We start from the raw sequence: 21,525 nt of genomic DNA, 5'->3' as shown, positions 1-21,525 counted from the left end.
TACCTGAATCGGAACATCTGTGGCTCTAGATAGGTTTATCTGACAGATTAAATTACTAACATAAGCAAATTAGAAAAAAATCTTTTTTGGTACTTCTACCTGATATGCTGCTGACCTTGCTTTTTGGTTTCACATAAAAACATTTTAACAGGTACTCTTTAATGGCTATCTTAAATGTTTCTTGCTTGCCAACAGTGCAAACATTGTCCCAGAACACTCATGTTCCTGTTTCTTGTTTAGAAATCAGATGGAGGTTCATTATGTGGAGATGCACGCAAGCTAACATTTGGGCAGCGGATTGTAAATCACCTGCTCGGTTTGAGCCCCCCAAACCATCGATACTCTGTTCCTGTAGAATATCTATTGGGGTCAGCGAAGTGTGATTCTCCTCAGTCTAGCAGATCACATATGAAAGCAGGCAGATCCTGCTCATGGGGACATGTATGTAGTAGTTATAGTGTGTCTAACTGAATGATGGGATTTGGATCACTGGAAAAAAATCCAATCAGATGCCTTATGAGATTCTTTTGCATGCACTAATCCAAATTTTAAGGTGTGAAATTTACTTGGCTTGTTAGATCGTATTAATGTCTGATTTTTTATGAAAGCTTTAATTAAATATTTTAAACAGGAGATTGTTGATCACCGACGACAGGGAGCTTCTAGTATCCAGACTGGAGAACAGCGAGGAAGAAAATTTGTGAAACGCTTGGTCGATATTAGAGAACTCAATGAGCAAGCTAAAGTTATTGATGATTTAAAGTAAGTTGGGTTTTGCTTCCCCTCTGTCTGCAAGGGGAATACAGAGCCCAGTAACTATATGCTAAATAATGAAGAGGAGGCTCCTTTTACTTGTTGTACTTGGAATAAAATTGCTGTCACCATTCTGAGGGCAGCTGTGTCTGAAATTTGGATTTTAGGTGAAATGTTTCTTCTAATACAAGTTCAAGAATCAAAATTATGTTTTGTGCCTGCCTTTTCTCAGTCTATGAATGCTTCAGGAAACCGCAATTCTTTCAAAATAGCAGGTGCTTTACAAAGTTTTTTAAACCATTTAGTAGTGTGTTGATAATAAATCTTCAGTTGTTACATTTGGCACTGGTTATGAGTAACTAATAAAAAAAGAGAAAATGGGATAATTCCCAGGCAAAGCAAAACATCATTGCAACACAGATTTTTGATATAGTAACAATAATGGCACTGATTTGTAAGATAATTCAACTATGATTTATCTCCAGAAAATTAGGTGCAAGTGAAGGAACTATAAATCAAGAAATTCAGCGCTATCAGCAACTGGAGTCGGTGGCTGTCAATGACATCCGCCGAGATGTTCGTAAAAAGCTACGGAGATCCAGTATGAGGGTGAGCAGCATTATGCACTTCCATTGCATAATTCTTTTCTGCATGTTAATTAAAGCAAAGAAAATGTTAGTAATGGAAAAGGAGGTTAAGGTTATCAAGTAGTTCAGCAATCCCTTTACCTTTAGGAAAGGGCAGAGAAAAGTTCTTCTCTCTTGTAATAACAGAGATAGGAAAGTTGGAATTTCACAGGTATTATAATGTAAATGGGTTTATTTGCACACTCAGAAGAAATAGTAAAAAAAAGTGGTTTTGAAAATGTCATTTACACTTTCAGCAGATTTTAAAATTATTCCGTATTGGACTGAGGAATGCAGATGCAGAGGCAAGCATGTTAACTGCTCGGGCAAATTGTAGATACCTATTGCTGTTCCACCTGGCATCTGTGCACATTTGCTGACTTAAGTGGTATAAAAATAAGATCAAGCTACCAGGCATAGACACTAGAAGAAACTGGACAAAACCCAAGCAGGATTGCTGGTAATCCACAAATGTGTGGCTGTTTTCACAGACCCTGATAACAAACCTGGCAAAAGATGATTTTCAGTGTGTCCTAGAACATGAGCTCCAAGTATGATGCTTCAATAATAAGAAAAGATCTTTCAATTAGTAATCTGTTTGCAACTCTTTCTCAGGTGCTCTTATGTTATCTCATGTTCTTCTGTTACTGTAGTGGTAGCTAGGAAGGATGTCTGTTGGAGTGGTCAGATTATTAGCTTTCGGTATACATTTCTCCTGGCAACAGGACGTTACCAACTTCAGCAAATATGAAGACTGAACACACATCCGGAAGCAAGATGAAGATGCTGACACATGTGAAAAGAGATGCAGTTAAAAAAAAATCTTTTTACTTTACTGGCACACCTATGTAAAATTGTATTTTAGCTTGCCAAAGATTTTCCCCTCTGTTCTCAGTTGTTGCATTTAAATATTATTTTTGTTTTAGGCTGCCTCCTTGAAAGACAAATGGGGTCTCAGCTACAAACCTAGCTATAGCCGATCTAAGAGTATTTCAGCATCAGCTAGACCACCTCTGAAGAGAATGGACAGAACAAGGTAAGCTTCTGCGAATTTGAGATCTGTGATAGGAATGACAGCCTATGTAACAGAGGCATCATTAGACTTTGGCTGTAAAAGTCCTTTCACTGTAAGCAGTGGCTATTTGTGGTGAACCAGGTAGGAGGAGGTAACTTTGGAAGACATACATGTTCTAAAAAGCAGCTTTTTTAACAGACTTAGTAGTTTGTCAAATGAGAACTTTACACTCTGCATCACCTTAGGGTCTTCTACAGAATTCTGCTTTCAAGTAATACTGAAGTACCATAAAAAAGGAAAACTGGCATAGCGTGATCAGTTCAATTTCTATGCTTGAATTGCAATCATATGCCTTAAAGGGCTGCTGTAATGAGGAGAAGAAAGGGAGATGCTTTTTTTTTTTTTTTTGTGAATAATAGTTTTCTTTTAATCTCTTCATATGCATATAATACGTACTGCTTTTGTTTTATCATGGCTGCTATGCAAACTGCTGTAGTTGTATAGTGATGCCTCCTAGTAAAGTGTTTGCTATGGTTTTAGAACATGTGTGTTTGAGTCTATTGCTCCTACAGATCTATCTGAAGCATTTAAATTTGGAATTAAAAAAGTGCTGCATTATTATGTATTAAATATGAAATAATTGAAAATTAAGAAGATTGAGAGGAGTGTTGGAATTCTTTGGTCTTTTTTTTTTTTTTTTTTCCCTGAGAGAAGAAAATCTCAGTAGAAATCTACTTTGAATTTAAATACCTCTGTAGAAGTGAATGGAAATGTTTAAATAATCCAGATGTGAAAACATCAGACAGCAGATATTCCAGAATAAAACCAGCTTTATAACCACTCTAATGTGCCCTTGAAAAGGAATATCTCTTCTGAATTAAGTAGCATTCTTGATAATTAAAACAGAGCAAATGTTGAAGGCATGAAGGTTCTTATTCAAGCTCTGTCAGATGAAAACAGCTTTCATTTTACCTTTTCATAAAGTTTTCTGAAGAGAACCAGAAATTGTACGGAAAAGATGATGGGGCTTTTCTGTTGCTCTGTAAGAAACACTAAGTTCTGAAAAATTTAGTGAGTACTTTGGTTGTGAATGTAAAGTGATATCTATACACTATGAGGCCAAATAATTCAGTTGCATCACAGAATGCATAATCTGGCAACCTGCTTTATGTCCCATGTGGTAGATCACATATATCTTATGTTTCTGTAATTTTTGCATGTTGGCTCAGGATTGAAAAACTTGCATAAAGAAATAAGCAGAGATTGGCTAGAGATAGACTACTGGCCAAACAATGTGTAGCCTCCTTTTCTTTACTTCTCCCCCTCCCTTTTTCCTTTTCATATACCTTAAGGTCTTCAATCATGATTTTATAATTTTTTCCACAACAAAATTTTAAGTACTGACTGTATTTGCTTACTGCCTTATATTTATGTAGTTACATGTTTGCATGAATGTAAAATCCTGTAGTAAAACTTAACAAGTTGTTCCGTTTTCCTCTTGCTTATAGCTCTCGACTAGGAGACAGTGAAGACCTCCCAGATATTCGTGTAGATGCTGCATCTCCTGGGCCAAGAGTAACTTTCAACATACAGGATTCTGTAAGAATTACTTTATATGCCATATAATTATATTTCCTGTGCCACTTGGTCACAAGTTCATGAGATAGGTATACCTAGGCAGATGTGAATTGCTTGCATGTTTTTGTGTGTCTGTTTCTGTTAATGTGGGCCTCAAATAACGGATGGGTTTTGGAAGACAGATTTGATTTGACAGGAAGACCGATATGTTTTGGTTTCTTAACACAGAAATTAAATGAATCATTGGAGAAAATACTTCGGGGGTTTTTTGTTTTTTTTTTTTTTTTTTTTAATAGGCTGACACAATAGTAATGCAGTTGCTTTGGAATTTTTAACAGAAGTATGCAGAAAATTGCTTAGTAACTTTGGTGTTTGAATATATTTAGAGTTTTGGAAATAGGTATCAGTTTGTTGTAACCCTACAGGTGTATCTTTCTGTATGTTTGAAATGGATTGTTGAATCATTGACTCGGTTGCTATGTTTTTTAATTTTGAAAATGTTCCTATTATGTTGGTTTTGCATGGCTGAGATTATTGTTATTGTTTTAATTTATATCTTTTTTTCTTTCCACTTCTAATTAAGTTGAATAAAACAGCTTTGGGGATTGCACAACAATCCAGCTGTCCAGGGGAAGGGTATTTTCAGGTATTTTTGAGAAAACAACCAAGTATTCTTTGCCAGAGAACTAATTTATCTCACAGGGAGTTGCTTTTCAATGCTTCATCTCTTTTGCATGCAGCTAAACAGAATGTATATAAAATACGAAAATATTTAAATTTAAATATGTAAACTAAGCAGAAGAACATGATTGTGATGAGCTTTCCACGGTGTTTCTACATCCTTATGTAGACCTAAAACTTGGTAGTTTTTGTAAAATGAATTATTACACTTTTTGTACATTTATGAAGACTGATTGAACCTGATGTAAAGTGACCTAAGTCTGGCCTCGAAACGTGGTTAACAAGAGGATTTTAGTATGTGTGCCTTCATCTGTTTACATAGTGTTCCAAGGTTGCAGGCATCAAAACCAGTACAAAATAAGTGCAAGGTAGGAGGACATCCTCCCACACTTCGGCTGCTGTTGGAATTCCTATACTTAATGGAGAGTAAGCTATTTTCAAATAATAGTGAGTACAGAATGTGTTAGAACTTAATACTCAGAGAACAAATGGTAGAGATTTTAAAATGCTTTAAAAAACATGTTTAGCAAAAATAGTGAAGATTTATTTTTCCTTAAAAAAACCCAAAACAAAAAAAATCAAATCAAAACAAAAAACCCCACAAACCAAAAAAACCCACAAACCAATAAAACAAAACAAAAGACCCAACAAATGAACAAACAAACAAAAGAAACCTGAATAGATAGTAACAAACTTTTTTCCCCTTCCAACTCATCTCACACTCCCAGGAAATAAACTCGTATTTCTGAGAGAGAGATGGAAATGAAACATAGAAATGTGCTTTGCACATTTAAATATTTTCACATTTAAAAGCTATCCTACCTTTTGTTGTTGTTGTTACATCTAAGCCTGGTTAGCTTAATTTTTTTTAGCATAGCAAAATGCAATCAAATAATTAGAGGTACTGAATGTTGAATATTAAAAAAATGAATAATCTTACTGACATTTTATTGTCAGTTCTTCAGCAGAGCTCTAATTTGAATTTGCAGACAACTGTGTAGCTCTATAGTAACACTGCATAGGTAGGCTGGTGTTAAACTAGCACTTCTAGATATTTTTCATAGGCATTTTAAGAAGTTAATGTTCAAAACTTGCTTGTGTGGTGCTTGTGGTATGCTTTATGTGAGAAATCAGAGGCCCTTTTTGGAAATTTGACCTGAAGTTCATTTTGTGTTAAAGCATGTGTGCCCGGGAGTGCAGCCTAGAACATGTGTGCCGTACATTCTGCGTTAGCATCCTGCATGCACACCTCACTAATACTCCCAGGTGGCTCACCCCTCTATGAGGTTACTGATGATTTTTGTTGTCTTCTGTTCTTTTCTTTCCAAATATTTTTAAAATGGAAATGAAATGTTTCCATTCTTCTGATTGTGAGACTTGATCATGATATGTATTTAGCTAACAGACTGAGCTCAATCACTAGGCAATGGCAAATGTCTCCCGACCAAGCTTTCACTTCTTTCTTTTTCGCAATCTGTCTTGCAATTTCTACACCTGCATTCTCTTACTATGAGGAACTTGTGAGTAAGAGTTTCTCATAGCACTCTTGCATTTTTATTTCCAGAGCTATCTAATGCGTTCTTGATGGAGATGATATCTGTGGAAATTTAATATCTTTTTGTCTTTTTACAATCAGTTTCCAGAGGAGACAGAAATGGACCTTTTGTCTGTAACTATTGATGGTTCCTCCCATTACTCATCTACTAGTGAAGGCTCATGCTCAGTATTTGGTTCACCCAAAACTCCAGTTGTCTTCTCATCCGGCATTCCCTTCCAGCCTGAAGAAGGACGCCGGGATGACAGCTTATCATCAAGCAGTGAGGACTCTGAGAAGGAGGATGACCATGAGAGAGAGAGGACGTATTTTTATAGGAAACCACCGTAAGTGACGGTCCTAAGGAAGAGCACAGAAATTAAAAAAATTCACTTGAAATACTGACTTGAAAGCTACAAAATCTGCTAGTGAGGACTGAATTTTGCCTGAAGTGTCTATGTGGGAAGCAGGAAAAGTTGTGTTCAGCAGAGGTGACTATGAGGAGCAATTCTGATCTGAAAAGGATGCAACAGTGAGAAATTTCAGGGCTTGGAACAGAATAAAAGAACTTGGAAAGTGAGGTTTTTGAGGCATGGGGCAGGTTTTAGAGGGACCAAATGACAGCACAACTTTCAGTGATTATAGCTCCCTAAAGTACATGTAATAATGTAAATATTTACAAATATGGAAATTATTATATATCTTTTTGTTCCTTTTTGTGACTCAGAATTTAAAAAAGGCTTAGTTCTTTGTAGTACCCTCTACTAAGAAAGGATACTTAGAAATATGTGAATGGAAGATGGATGACAGTGTTGCTGTGCATCAGATAAGGCCCTTTTCAGGAAAATTCTTAAAAGAGTGGACGTAATCTAAGAATGCCTCCTGCCATCTCTTCAGGTAAATCTCATGCTAATGTCTAATCCACAACTGTGCCTGTGCAGGAGTACGTCTCGCAAGAAAGCAACAGGATTCGCTGCTGTCCACCAACTGTTCACGGAGCGCTGGCCAACAACACCTACCAACAGAAGTATGACTGGTACAACCACAGAGAGAAATATTGACTTTGAACTTGATATCAGGGTTGAAATTGATTGTGGAAAATGTGTACTGCATCCTACAATGCTTCAGCAAGAACATGATGACATAAGTTTACGAAGGTAAAGTAGTTGATATTACAAATTTGTTTTAGACATCTCTAGCTCTTTTCAATACTAGAAAATATACTACTCTTATTAATACTAATGAATATTAAGCTTGCTTTAATAACATACAGTCTGTTTATTTTAGGAGCTATGATCGGAGTTCCAGAAGTTTGGATCAAGAGTCTCCTACAAAAAAGAAGAAATTTCAAACTAATTATGCATCTACTACTCACTTACTTGCTGGCAAGAAAGTGCCATCATCTCTACAGACAAAATCTAGTGATGTGGAAACAACAGTGTTTTATATTCCTGGGGTGGATGTAAAGGTAAAAGGAGTATACACCTTAGCAGGGAAGCACTTGTTCATTCTCTATGCTCAAATATGACTTCAAAGTAAATACACTGTTACAGTATGTACAGGTTCATGTATAGAGAGCACATTGGCAAAATCTTTTTCAGTTATGTAGATGCTGCTGATATAGGAATAATGTAATACTACACTGAAAACTGATAGATGCTTTGATGCTTTTACTCTCATTTTCTTAAGGGCAAAACCCCCCAAAATCTTTATATATACCATCAAAAATAGAACCATGTCAAATGATGCTCTGTAATAAATAGTGTGTGTGATACTAGATAATGAAATCAATTCCGTTAATATTTGGGTGTCTAAAATTAGACATTGGTTTGGTTATTTTCTCCTCTGACAGGTAATTTATATTGTATGCCCGTTTTAAACAAAGGAAGATCTGTTCACTGTTGATAATTCAGGGGAAGGACAGCTTAGCAGTTGGCCCACTAACACATGAATCTCTTTTACTGTGTCTTCTGTGTTGCTTTTTATAGCAGTCAGAGTCTTGGTATAAAAACTGTTATTTTAGGACACTGTTCTCTCAAACACTGTCAGACTGTACAATGCTTTTTTTTCTCTTTTTTTTTTTTTCTATAGTTATTTCTGTATCCTAGTAAGAAAGGGTCTCAACAGAAATGTTCTTGTATTTTGTGATTTGAAATCCTATGGAGTAAGAACAGGGGAAAATAAGTTAGTGCTGCATAGACATTTCAAGGAATTCACTTGAGGCAGTGCCATATATCAAATGCTTGCCTCTTGAAACAACAGTCTGGATTATCTAGCCTTTCAATGTGGAAGGGCTAAGTGTGTCCACTTTGCAGTACTGCAGGCTATATTTAGGGGTAAGTTATGCCTCAGGTCCTGCCATTGCCTTTAGTCAAATTTAGGAATAACTAAACATTCTCTACAGCTTTTGTTATTTTCATTGATAGTGTATTATGTACATACAGAATGTGTGAACTCTTGGATTTTATTTATTTATTTTTTAATGCAACTCTCAATGCCAGTGTTTAGTAGAGGAGTAGTTTCACTGTGCAGTAAGCATAAAAGCAAGCTATGCAGACAGGAACAAATAGTTGGCAGCACAGGATGTCTATGATGTAACAGAGTGAAGAAACAAGCTTTAGTCATTGTTCCTAAATAGTAAATTCCTCTGTTTCTCTGTGTTTCCTTGATATTTTGTTTATAGTTTATGATTTTTTTTTTTTTTTTTTTTTTGTACAAAAGTGTCAGATCCTTTATGTGCACCAGCTTTATCTGTGGAACATGAACTGGAATATAATGTATCTTACAGTGGTATTTTTGTAAACAATGGAAAAGCTTTTTTTTTTTTTTTAAGTGAAGGAGTGACAGCAAAATGCTGTGCAGAAATTGAGCTACTTGTATGAAGTAAATTGATCTTTCTTTGCTTTCCAGTTGCACTACAATTCCAAGACTTTAAAGACTGAATCGCCAAATACTTCTCGAGGATCCTCTTTGCCAAGAACCCTTTCCAAAGAGTCCAAGCTGTATGGTATGAAAGATACTGCCACATCTCCTCCTTTATCTAGCACTATTCACAGCAAGACTAACACCTTACTTCCTCCCCAACCCCCACCCATCCCATCAGGTACTTACAGACAATAACCTTCTAAAACTACCATGGATATATGTATCTTCCTTCGTGTAATCTACTGGCTTTAGATCTGTCTGCGCATTACCTGAAGCACTGTATTTATCAAGTCTTAACTTTGGCTGCAGAAACCTGATCCCAGAAGCATGAGTGCAGTTCATAAAGCTGCATTTTTAGAAATCACTTGCCAAACCAGTCGCAGTAATACTTCTGTCATAGTCACCATGTCCCAGTGATGGACTGTCACAGCCTTTTCTGTGTTTTCATCAAACGAAATAATGCTTAATGCTGGAAAGCAAAGTTTAAGTATCTCTATAAAAAGTGAGCGCTGACTGCTTTTTTTCCCTTGGATTATGAAGGATAAATTCAGATTAATCTTTCCTCCCATACATTCAAAGAATACTTTCAGCTTTTAAGTGCCTTCTACTGCACAAGTAATGCATAAATTATTGCTTTCTGGAACTGGGTTATTTCTTGAGATACTGAGGCAGCTGTTTAGGTGTATTTGTATTAATCAAAATACCAGACTAATGTCCTCAGCTGTTGCTTAAAGGCCCTTATATAACCATGCTTTGCAGTAACATGAGTTCCAGTACTGAAAGTTTTGGTTTATCTCAAATGATTCCTGTTTTCAAGCAGGAGTCCGTTGTTGCATCATGTCAGATCTAGAGGTATGTAGATTGCACCTCCAAGACATCCACTCCTCTCTCCTTTGGCATTTGAGTATCAGTTTAAAAACAAAACAAAAAATTTGTCAAAATTTGATGAGCCAGCAAAATTAATAACTGAAAAACATTGTAGAGGTTGTTTTGGGTTTTGGGTTGTTGTTTTTTGGGGTTTTGTTGTTTGGGGTTTTTCTGTTTTTGTTGTTTGTTTTTTTTTTTTAATAAAAACAGTGGAGATGCTGGGAGAGAAGAGTGAAATGGGGACACTTTTCTAAATTATCTGTGCTGTTGAACCATAAGCTCTTACTCCCTTAAATGTTTACTTAATGTTGCATAATCTTGGTTTATACTACTTCAATTTTGTTCTGTATTTTCCTATCCTCTTTCTAATCTTTGCCTTTGAATTTTTACTATGCCATGTCCAGTTACTCCGTCTTGTTTTCATGTCTGTAAGCTCCACATGTGGCGGGGGGGGGAGGGGGTGTCTTACAGAAATTGCACTTGTATGAGGATATAAAATGTCTCCCAAAACTAGAGATTGCAATTGCCGTATTTCTTTATGCACTGTATTTCTATAAATATTTATTAGTTCTGAATTGTTTTGAAACACATTTATTGATATTTTTATTACTTTTTAAATATTACTTTTCGTCTGGAATAGAAACCATCTTGTCTTGTTCTCTTTGGTCTCCAGCAAGCACAAGATAGGACAATCTAGTCAGAGGCATTAGACAGGATAGTTTGCATCACATAGCCTGAAAATTGAGTGCTTGGGGGCTTTTTTAGCAAATAAAAGGATTTTTAAGCCCCATTTTTGTAATTTAGTTAATGTTTATATTTTTCTTGGTGAATTTAAAATCAGTATCTTCATTTACTTCATTTTAAAGCTGTGTTTCATAGAGACAGGAATTGGGCTGGTGCTAATACCTTGTGTGCATATATTTTGGTGAGTGTGGATCTAAGTGCTACCCTCTTCCACAGATTTAGAAGACAACAATCTTTTTATTAGTTTATATTCTAACTAGCTCCAGGCTTTTAAAAATCCAGTTATTCTTTACATAAATATAGTAGGACTTGTCATTTACAGTTTTAATTTTCAGGTGTATTTTCTCAGTTTAAACTTGCATTCTTCCCAGGCTCATGTATCTGTTTTTCCTAATTCCACTTTCAGTTCCAGTCACTGTAGTTACTTTGCATTGTGTATTTGGAGAAGAATGCTTGTCTGATTTTGGTGATATTTTTTAAAAAGCAGATTGGTAATAATGACATAAGACTTCTTGGTCAAGAACACAGGCTATGGAATTACAATCAAGCATGACAGACTAACGGTTTTGCACAGTTTTTAAAATGAGAACTTAGGGCTTAATTTTTTTTCTAACTGATCTATGTCTTTTCAGGTGATGATACAGGGAATTAGAGAAAACAGCTGTTAGTTATGAAGTATCTTCTAATGTTTCCCGTTTAACAGTTGAGTGGTATTACATCAGACAAATTTATCTTTTAAATGTTGCAGCCAAAGGGAAAGGAAGTGGTGGAGTGAAAACTGCTAAACTATATGCATGGGTTGCACTACAGTCATTGCCAGAGGAAATGGTGATTAGCCCATGCTTACTGGACTTTCTAGAGAAAGCTCTTGAAACCATTCCAATCACACCCATTGAAAGGAATTATGCAGGTAAGTTGCATATTTGTACTCCAGTATTCTTTTTTCTTCTCTCCTGATGATGATAGGCTGTTCTTCCATTTAAATTCCACTAATGAGTTCTTGTACTTGTTAAAAGCTGTTAGTTCCCAGGATGAAGATATGGGACAGTTCGATATGCAAGATCCCTTAGAGGAGTCCACAACATCATTAGTATCGTCCTCGACATCAGCATATTCATCCTTCCCTGTAGATGTGGTGGTTTATGTACGAGTTCAGGTGAGTGAGGTTTCAACTCAGCATTCAGTATAGTAACAGTCAGAGTCTTTGAGCCAATCCATGCTTCTAAGTTTGCTTATTTAAAAAAAATAAAACATATTTCAAGTGTCCTTTCTGAGAGACTAATGTCTAGTGTGATGATAAAGTAGGGCTTATTTCAGCAGGAGTTCTGACGTATTTTGGTCTCAAGAAGACCAAAGAAATGAGCAACTTTATGAAGTCACAAAAGTTCTGAGCATTTTTAATCATTACTTCTTCCCTGTCTCTTCTGGACTTTTTGTGAAAGTATCTTCCATAACTAGTATTTTTATCTACTATTTATTGGTACAGTTACAAAACAAAACAACAATTTTCTCAGTTTATATGGAAAATGTAGAAATGTACAGTTATCCTCTACAAGGCAGTATTCATACCACTTAATATTTGATGTGTCAGGGCTTTTTATATGTGTTAAGAGAGAAAAGTGCTACCACAGAGTGATTCAGAGCACTGGAGCTTGATCTGAATGTTGGCTCAAACAACATTTTTGCCTGGTATAAATCTGGTTGTGTTCCTGTATTGAACAACATATTCTAACAGATGGTGGCAGGGTTTTTTTAAATGCCTGTGAAAATTAATCACAACGATCTGTAGCTTCTCTCAGCTTTTACCTGCAAACTCATCTGGCCAAAAATGTACTGAGGGGAGCTGAGGCTTTCAGCATCAAATCAAATGATTCTACATAGTTCTTGCATGAGAAGAGCTATGAACTGACTTGGGGAGGAGGAAGAAAGGGGGACATACATACATGTCTTCTGCTGCATCCAGGCTTCTTGTGTCTAAGTTTTCAAGAAACTGGTCCAGATAATAGCCCTGGTTTTGGAGGGATTGCCTGCAATTAATGTGTCTATATCAACTTGCATACAGTTATCTTAGTAATTCTAAAACCAGTCTGAAAAGGCTGTAATTTGTTTAGATTTAAATATGTAGCACTTTATATGCCAAATTTGGGATGTTTTTAGCATTTCCTATTTGTTTACTGAATGCTTTATTTTCTTTCTGTCTTCCAGCCCTCTCAAATCAAGTTCAGTTGCTTGCCAGTATCAAGAGTTGAATGCATGCTGAAATTGCCTTCCCTGGATCTTGTTTTCTCTTCAAACCGAGGAGAACTGGAAACATTAGGCACAACATACCCATCAGAAAATATGTCAGTTGGTGTCACTACTTCACAGAGTGGCTCAAAGAATTCAGTTAATAAATCTGGAGCACCAGGTAGTATGTGTATATGAATGTGTATACTATATACAGCTTGTAGCATGAATAATGTTCTGTTGTCTAAAATTAGAGCAGAAGATAAGCTTTTACACATCTTAAGGCTAGGCTTTTATGTATTAGTGAGTTCAGAAGGATTTCTTCATTTCAGTTTCCTGTAAAAGCTGGCACAGATGCAGTATATTGGAGTTTTTCTTACACTGGTTAATCAGTTATCTCTTATAACTCTTATAAGCAGTTATCTCTTACAAAAGGTTAGCATCAGTCCATAGAGTATTTAAGCTACATTGCTGCTATAAGGGCATAATTTGATGTGCATTTGGTCTGTTTAGTATTGTTGTTAACAGTATTATTTCATGTTTGAAAATACTTTTGTACTAAAACTAGCTTTTGCCAAAATTTGACTTCAGGTTCCTCACCTGGCCTAGGCAGCCCTCTTGGCAGAACACGGCACAGCAGCAGTCAGTCAGACTTGACTACTTCTAGCAGCAGCTCTTCAGGCCTGAGCTTTACTGCCTGCATGTCTGATTTTTCCCTCTACGTGTTCCATCCATATGGAGCTGGAAAACAAAAATCTGCTGTTACTGTTCTAACCCCTGGATCAGGAGCCTTAGGTACAGACAAGTTATTGTTTGCTTAGATGAACACTGTTCAAGTTTGTCATGGTTTTCTGAAGATCTGAAAAGGTCACAGAAGATTAAGCTTTTGCCTTTCTATTTCTAGGTAATGTGGATGAGGAGCCAACTTCGGTCACTGGCCGGAAGGATTCTTTGAGCATTAACCTTGAGTTTGTGAAAGTCAGCCTGTCACGAATAAGACGTTCAGGAGGTTCCTCCTTTTTTGAGAGTCAGTCTGCAAGCAAAGCTACCAGCAAGATAGATACTACATTGATAAACATATCTGGTAAATGCTTGTTTCATACCTAATAGAGAACTGCTGTTCCAGTGATAAACTTTACTCTCAGCAGCTTTTGTAGATGTTACATGAGAACTGTCTAATAGGAGCATGTAGTAAAATGTTTGCTCTTTGAGTGAAGTAGGGATTGATACATTAAAGTTGAATGGTACTTGGAGTACCTCTTGGCAGATGCACCTCTTCAGCCTCCTGATTCATTTATTGTAACTAAATGGGCTTGCTCAAACAGCTGAATCTGCTAGATCACGAACTTCTTAGTATTCTTCATTATCTCCTTTTTCTTTTTTTTTTTTAAGTCTGGTATTGGCTGTGTGTTATTATCTTAATTCTGGCTGCACTGCTGTATGTCTAATTTGGTAACATAGTTCTATATTGAGTTACTAGCTGTCAAATGTCACCACTTTGCCACCTGGTGCCTGTGAAGCTACAGTCAGAATTGGACTCCTGAATACTCAAGGAGCCTTGAAGTAAAAGGGGTTTAAAGATGTTTTTATTTATTTATTTTCCCCTGTTACACAGGGGATCCTGACTTAATGGGCAAACAGCAAAATGGTTGTGATTTATCTGCCATAAAACCCTCAGATGAGGAATCTGAGGTACATACAACACAAGCAGGACCCAACAGGACCCAACATCAATTATATTCATAGGTTCCATCTTGCCTTTATGAAGTGTGTTTGTATCTATCTAATACTGGATTTGGACAAATGGCAACATCTCAGAAAAACTATTTTCATTTGTCATGGTTTAAGCGCCAAACGTGGACATCATTACAGCAAAGGCTATACTGTTACGTGTAAAGTATTTGATGACTATATTTAACACCTATTAATTACAATTGGTTACCAAAACCTATTAGTACTTAAAGTTTACAGCTGTGTGTCTATGCTTTCTTTTTCAGCTGTCTGTGACATAGGATCTGCTTCTTTTAAATATGATATGCGCCGACTCAGTGAGATTCTAGCCTTTCCAAGAGCTTGGTACAGGAGAAGCATTGCTAGACGGCTTTTCCTGGGTGATCAAACAATAAACCTGCCAGGTAAGATATTGCTTCTTATCATGAAAGCCCTCTTTGTACAACAGATTATAGAAAGAATTTTATAAATATGTATTACTTGTGTATTATTACATATGTGACTATATATAATCTATTATAATTTACTCCACATGCAGTCACTCTAATAAGCTAAATAAAAAACTCCTAGAAAGAAGAAATAGAAGAAAATTTCTGAAATAGGTCACTGAATTAATTGAAGAGCTTATATTAATTAATACAATTGAAAACCTTCAGGTATGATAAATGATACATCTTTTGACACTGAGTATTTCTTAGTATATGGGAGAATATTGTTAAACAAAAATGAAATAGTTTTTCTGCTTTTCATGTGCGGGCTTTTTTTTTTTTTTTAGTAGCATCGGGTCCTGGAACACCAGATTCAATTGAAGGGGTAAGCCAGCATCTTTCTCCTGAATCATCAAGGAAAGCATACTGTAGAACGTGGGAGCAGCCCTGCCAATCTGCTTCGTTTACACACATGGCACAGTCACCTAATGTTTTTAATGAACACAATGCAAACAGCAGTATGTCACCTGGGACAGCATCTCACAGCTTAAAGTCTCCAGCTGTAACAAGATCCAGGAGCGTGTCTGACTCTTCAGTGCCTCAGAGAGGTTAGTTGACAATGATTTCTTTAGGGTTTTAAAGTATTTCCATCAGTTGTATGAAAAAACTATGTCATTATTGCTTTGTAGAAAGCAGCCATAATATATTCTTTTCCACTGTGCCTGGGAGTGGAGAGTCAATGGCTTAGACAAAGAAAAATGGCTGAAATGGATGAATCAAAGTATAGTTTGTTAGTATGCTTCTTGTAAAATTGCAGTTTCTTTTACTAGAGCAGGAACTGTTTAGCTGGAATAAGGTGGAGAACTCAACTAAATTTGATTGCATTCTCATTTTCTTGGCTGTCTATCCTCATGCAAGCAAATAAAACCCTCTTAGAAGAGGGTCAATATCACAGTTCACAGATGAGGTCAGTTATTTGGTTTTATCTGAGACTTTGTGCTCATACTAAGCGGTCTAAATAAGTGTAGTTTCCATGCAAGAAATGAAGAAACTTTTCTTTTACTACAAATGTTACTGCATTATATCTTAGAGTGGTGTAGCACTGGCCGTGTGGAAGACTTACAGCCTTAGATATAGCTAGATTTAGAAGTATGAGACTTATTTTAGTCTAGAAAAAAAGGATGGGTATTTTGTCTATTTAGAATGCAAGCAAGATGTTACATATGAACAGTTTTTAGGGGAAAACACAGTTGGAAAAGGACTTAATGGCTGGTAGAGTGGCATTACTGATATGAAATGTAATTTTGCATAGGCTTATAACAGTATTGACAGGATTTTTGTGAAAGAGCAAGGAAAACCCTAATACTTTGGAAATTCTGACTTGGCACTTGTGTAAATAACTGCTACCTGAATATTCAAATACTAATAATTCACTTTCTGAATACACTAGTATTTTTAAGCAGCAAAGTAATTTAGAATATACTCTTGCATGACTAACAAATCATTTCTCTTAAAGATACTAGTTAAAATAAATGTGTAAAATGAGCCATTTCTATGACAACTGAAGCAATGCATACTACAAAACCTCTAGTTCTACCTTATCCTCAGTAGTAATTTTGTGGAGCTCCTTAAATATGGTGTTAGTCTGTCCTTCTGTAATATGTACAATTGATATATTCTGCCAGTTTTTCCTAGTGTGTGGAATAATTTATATTTTTATCTTTTTTGTTCAGATAGTCTCTCAAAAACATCAACTCCATTTAATAAGTCAAACAAAGCTGGAAGCCAGCAAGGAACGCCATGGGAAACACTGGTCGTATTTGCTATGAACCTAAAACAACTAAATGTTCAAATGAATATGAGCAATGTAATGGGCAATACTACGTAAGTATAAAACAAGATCAAGCATGTTTTAACAGATGGGGGTGTGTGGTGGTAGGTGATGGGTTTCCCCACAAACTATTATCTGCCTGTTGTCTTCTAGTTTTACAATCCTAACTTTTTCAGTTTTGAACTGTGAAGCCCTTCATGAATACTGGTAGATGCTTAATCCTGAAGTCACACATTCCTACACCATGTTATTTACCCTTTTCTAGTATATAATTTTTAATTTCTCTTTTGACAGCCTGGAAAATTGTTGTGTGTTTTCATCTCTATTCCAGGTGGACCACCAGTGGCTTGAAAAGCCAGGGTCGTCTCTCTGTGGGTAGTAGCAGAGATCGAGAAATTAGCATGTCTGTTGGCTTGGGAAGATCACAGTTGGACTCTAGAGGAGGAGTTGTTGGAGGTACCATAGACGTTAATACCCTGGAGATGGTGGGTAAGTTGGAAAGCTGCCTGGTATTAACATATGCTCCAGAGAATAAATGTGAAAAACTAAAAAAAAAAATACACAATACCTTGCTTTGTGAACCTGCTAGTATATAAAACCTTTGGATTTCTACTTGTGCATTCTGAGTACGTAACATACTGTGAATTGAAGGGATGGCCTTCTGATCAGGGGCTGATGCAGTCTCATGGTTGCTCTAAAATTCCACTGATTGCGCAACCCTCCAGCTCCTTTCAGCTGTCTGGGAAATGGCAACTGAAAGATTTTATGGCGTTTCAGCTGCTCCTAGGATTTTACAACTGCTTACAGTCTGGGAAATGCAAACCTGGCTTGGAAAGAGGCTTGGTGTTCTGGCTCTGCACCAGTCATGACCGCTGCCATGCATCTGGAAAAAGCCAGTGCTTTCTCAGCCCCTGTGTATCATGTGGATGCATAAGGGTAATATCACTGGAAAAACTGTTTGTCTTCTGTTTTAAAGCTGTATTTCTGTACTGCTTTGATTCTGTTTCAGCTCATATTTCTGAACACCCGAATCAACAGCCCAGTCATAAAATTCAAATTACCATGGGTTCTACTGAAGCACGTGTTGACTATATGGGGTCCAGTATCCTAATGGGAATCTTCAGTAATGCTGATCTGAAACTACAGGATGAATGGAAAATTAATCTGTATAATGTTTTGGACTCCAGCATCTCTGATAAAAGGTAATACTCCTTCCTGTGTTTAAAATGTATAATGTTTGATAAGGTCAAATTCTGCCTATATATCATCTTCTGTCCAGTATTGCTAACCAAACATGTAAGCATTTGCTAGAAAACAAAGGGTTCATTTGTGGTATTTTTCATTGTCAGTAGGAAGTAGATTAACTGCTAATGCTGTTGTTGGTTTTAATACCTAGTGAGATATTTGTCCATGGGGACTTGAAATGGGATATCTTCCAAGTCATGATTTCAAGATCAACTACACCAGACCTAATAAAAATAGGAATGAAACTCCAGGAGTTCTTTACTCAGCAGTTTGATACAAGCAAGCGAGCGTTGTCCACTTGGGGACCTGTTCCTTATCTCCCTCCCAAGACAATGGCCAACAACTTGGAGAGAAGCTCGCATGAGCAATGTAAGTGGTACAAAAAACAGTATACTTCCCAAGTAGTATATTTAATTGCAAAAATTCCTCTGATTAAGTTTATACATGCAAGTATATGTATTTGTCTTGAAATAGCTTCTTTACGTTACAGTTTTGCCAGTTTCAAATTATTTCAATAGAGTTGAATTTGCAATGAGTCACTGATTTCCAAGTATGCTCATTCAGGTACTCTTAAGCTACTACCACCCTAGGTCACAAAGGTAAAACAGTGTCAATAGAATAAGTGAGAAAATACCACTCATAATTCCATGTTTTATTAAAAATACAAATATGGCAGCTATCTTTTCTGCATCTTCTCTTTCCTGAAGTTTGTTCTCGCTGTTTATTTTCTAGTGTTGGATGCAGCCCATCATCGCCATTGGCCAGGAGTTTTGAAAGTGGTATCAGGGTGCCATATATCCTTATTTCAGATGCCATTGCCAGAAGATGGAATGCAATTTGGAGGATCCATGAGCCTTCATGGAAACCATATGACTCTGGCTTGTTTTCATGGACCCAACTTCCGCTCAAAATCGTGGGCCTTATTTCACCTGGAAGAACCCAATATTGCATTTTGGACAGAAGCCCAGAAAGTTTGGGAAGATGGTAATTGAAACCATTTCCTCACTTCTCTAAATTTCTTTAAGAGATTTTTAAGAATGTATTGATGTATTAATAATAAAACATAAGAAGAAATCAAAGAAAAACTTATTTTAAGTCTGAATCAAGATTATTTCCCCAAAATATACCATGTACCTAAAGTAATAATCTGTTTCCTCTCCATCTTTACCACAGTTTGCTTTATCTCTGGAATAATGCAAATATGTTTTCAAATGCAATAGATATGTCCCTAATAATAGGGCTACAAAGTGGACTGTCCACCTTGTTAATTGCATGTAGTCCCTTGTTTCTGTATGATGAATTTTGATGGCCTTATATTAAGAAGTTTTTACTCTCTATGGCTGCTGAGGATTTAATTTTTTTGTTGTTTGCTAGCTTTTTATCAGTCTTTAATTGCACTGGCATACTTACTGTTCATGTTAAATACCTGTCCAAGGAGAGCAGAGAGGAAAAAATCTTACTACCCCTTACCAGCCTGTTTTTTCTGTATTTCCTTTTCTCTCTTTCATGCCATGCTGCCCACACCTTCAATGCAGGTACTAGTGAACACTCCACGTATATTGTGCAAACTCTGGACTTTCATTTGGGCCATAACACTATGGTCACCAAACCGTGTGGAGCCCTCGAAAGCCCGATGGCAACAATCACAAAGATAACAAGGCGCCGCCATGAAAACCCCCCGCATGGAGTTGCCAGTGTGAAAGAGTGGTTCAATTACGTTACAGCCACAAGGAATGAAGGTTAGATCCATGTTCATTAAGTCTGGGGATTGGTCTGCTTGCCAGGCAGTACAGATGGTGCTGTTTAAAAGCTGATAAATTTCAAGTGGGCTGTAGAGAGAAGGAATTTTGAACTAACGGAAGTTGTTTCTTCTTGAGAACCTTATAGTGAACTGTGGATTAAGAAGCATAGCAATATGCTGAACAGCTGAAGCGTTACTGAGCAATGTCCTTTTTCAAACTGTGCAGAAATGACAGATATTCTGTTAAGTGTACAGGACATTATGTATCTGGCATTGCAGTAATACTAGTCATCTTTGACTATATGCAAAAAGTTGCTATTTCATTCACAAACCATAGAAGCAGTAGATGGTAGCAACACAATTTCTGTGAAAGGGTGAATAGCAGAATGGAAAATATAGTGAGAAATGAGCAGCGATAGCTCCTTGAAAAATAAAAATTGAAGTGACTGATATACAAATATTTATTCCTTTTGAAGGACACAACAGGAGATAGTGATTGAAGTTCAAAAGTAGAGGCACTGTCTGTGAGTTCTTTTTATGTAGCCCTGTTTTGCTACATCTGGAGCATTTAACTATATAAACAACAACAACATGTCATTGTTTGACCTTTTGTAGCCATGCTTTTGAGAGCAGGATGAAGGATATAATCTTAATAATCATACACCAGCTTTTTTTCCATTGAAGTATTAACTTCGCTTTTTCATCTTGTCAGAATTTTAAAAACTGAAAACGAATTTAAATGCTGTTGCATGTGTACTGTGGTAAATGTCTTGTGACAAAGTTGGATTCCTGGTCAACAATGATTTCTGACAGCAATGCTGCCTCAGTGAACTTAGGTGTTACCTGTATTAATCAGAAACACTTCTTTAAGTACTACTGTATTTTCAAATACAAAGGGCACATTTTGAACCCATACAGCCTGTATTTCACTTAACTGAAAGTTCATTAGAAGAACAGTTGTGACAGGGTGGTCAGGTGAACGAAACTTGGACTTAAAGGACCTAGGATTCTTAGAAGTGCTTAGATGTTATGATACTGGCACTTGTTTCTTTCCCTTCTTATTATGAGATGTATTTTATGAAAATTTGTCACCCTCTGTGCTGACAAGAACCTTTTTTAAATAAAGACTACTGAATTCAGGCATTTCCTGTTGTCCATTTAGAGCTAAACCTGCTGCGAAATGTTGATGCGAACAACCCAGAGAGCAGCACGACCGTGAAAAGCTCAAGCTTGCTAAGTGGATTCAGAGGTGGCTCCAGTTACAACCATGAAACTGAAACCATCTTTGCACTGCCAAGGATGCAGCTGGATTTTAAATCTATTCATGTTCAAGAGCCCCAAGAGCCGTCATTACAAGGTGATGTAAATATAACTTGGTTTTTTCTTGATCTAAAGCTACGTTTCATAAATGAGGTGTTACATACAAACCTATTCTGCTGATAAAACAAGAGGATTTAATCTGAGAATTACTGCAGATTTGTAAGAAATGGTAACATTTCGTAATAAAATGTGGAGGAAACTGTGTTGAGAAAGCAACAGATCTAGCCCAGAGACTGGTCACTATAGAAAAAACTTACCAAGAAAAATTAATGTAAGTATT

At 36.6% G+C, this 21,525-nt stretch overlaps 1 protein-coding gene across 13 annotated transcripts in view; it reads left to right on the top strand.

Moving 5' to 3' along the window:
- The window catches only part of BLTP1 (bridge-like lipid transfer protein family member 1), a 114,419-nt gene that overhangs the window by 89,282 nt on the left and 3,612 nt on the right, over positions 1-21,525 (top strand). For 4 of the 13 annotated variants that reach the window (XM_065684645.1, XM_065684599.1, XM_065684607.1 and 1 more), the window contains 24 exons: positions 241-441; positions 632-762; positions 1,239-1,362; positions 2,306-2,415; positions 3,903-3,993; positions 4,556-4,618; positions 6,290-6,534; positions 7,129-7,344; positions 7,475-7,655; positions 9,098-9,194; positions 11,472-11,633; positions 11,740-11,879; positions 12,929-13,130; positions 13,541-13,744; positions 13,854-14,033; positions 14,947-15,084; positions 15,456-15,716; positions 16,842-16,992; positions 17,271-17,428; positions 17,949-18,141; positions 18,336-18,553; positions 18,917-19,168; positions 19,720-19,923; positions 21,088-21,282. In XM_065684645.1, coding sequence (XP_065540717.1) covers positions 241-441; positions 632-762; positions 1,239-1,362; positions 2,306-2,415; positions 3,903-3,993; positions 4,556-4,618; positions 6,290-6,534; positions 7,129-7,344; positions 7,475-7,655; positions 9,098-9,194; positions 11,472-11,633; positions 11,740-11,879; positions 12,929-13,130; positions 13,541-13,744; positions 13,854-14,033; positions 14,947-15,084; positions 15,456-15,716; positions 16,842-16,992; positions 17,271-17,428; positions 17,949-18,141; positions 18,336-18,553; positions 18,917-19,168; positions 19,720-19,923; positions 21,088-21,282 — 4,117 coding nt within the window. Of the gene's footprint in view, positions 1-240; positions 442-631; positions 763-1,238; positions 1,363-2,305; positions 2,416-3,902; positions 3,994-4,555; positions 4,619-6,289; positions 6,535-7,128; positions 7,345-7,474; positions 7,656-9,097; positions 9,291-11,471; positions 11,634-11,739; positions 11,880-12,928; positions 13,131-13,540; positions 13,745-13,853; positions 14,034-14,946; positions 15,085-15,455; positions 15,717-16,841; positions 16,993-17,270; positions 17,429-17,948; positions 18,142-18,335; positions 18,554-18,916; positions 19,169-19,719; positions 19,924-21,087; positions 21,283-21,525 lie in introns of those variants that run through there. The other 9 variants (XM_065684577.1, XM_065684568.1, XM_065684635.1 and 6 more) reach the window with 8 other exon arrangements.

The sequence above is a fragment of the Lathamus discolor genome, chromosome 1 (genome assembly GCF_037157495.1).
Source record: "Lathamus discolor isolate bLatDis1 chromosome 1, bLatDis1.hap1, whole genome shotgun sequence".
In the NCBI taxonomy this organism is placed as follows: domain Eukaryota; kingdom Metazoa; phylum Chordata; class Aves; order Psittaciformes; family Psittacidae; genus Lathamus; species Lathamus discolor.
The sequence above is the reverse complement of the archived record's forward strand: the minus strand, read 5'-3'. Positions and strand labels throughout refer to the sequence as shown.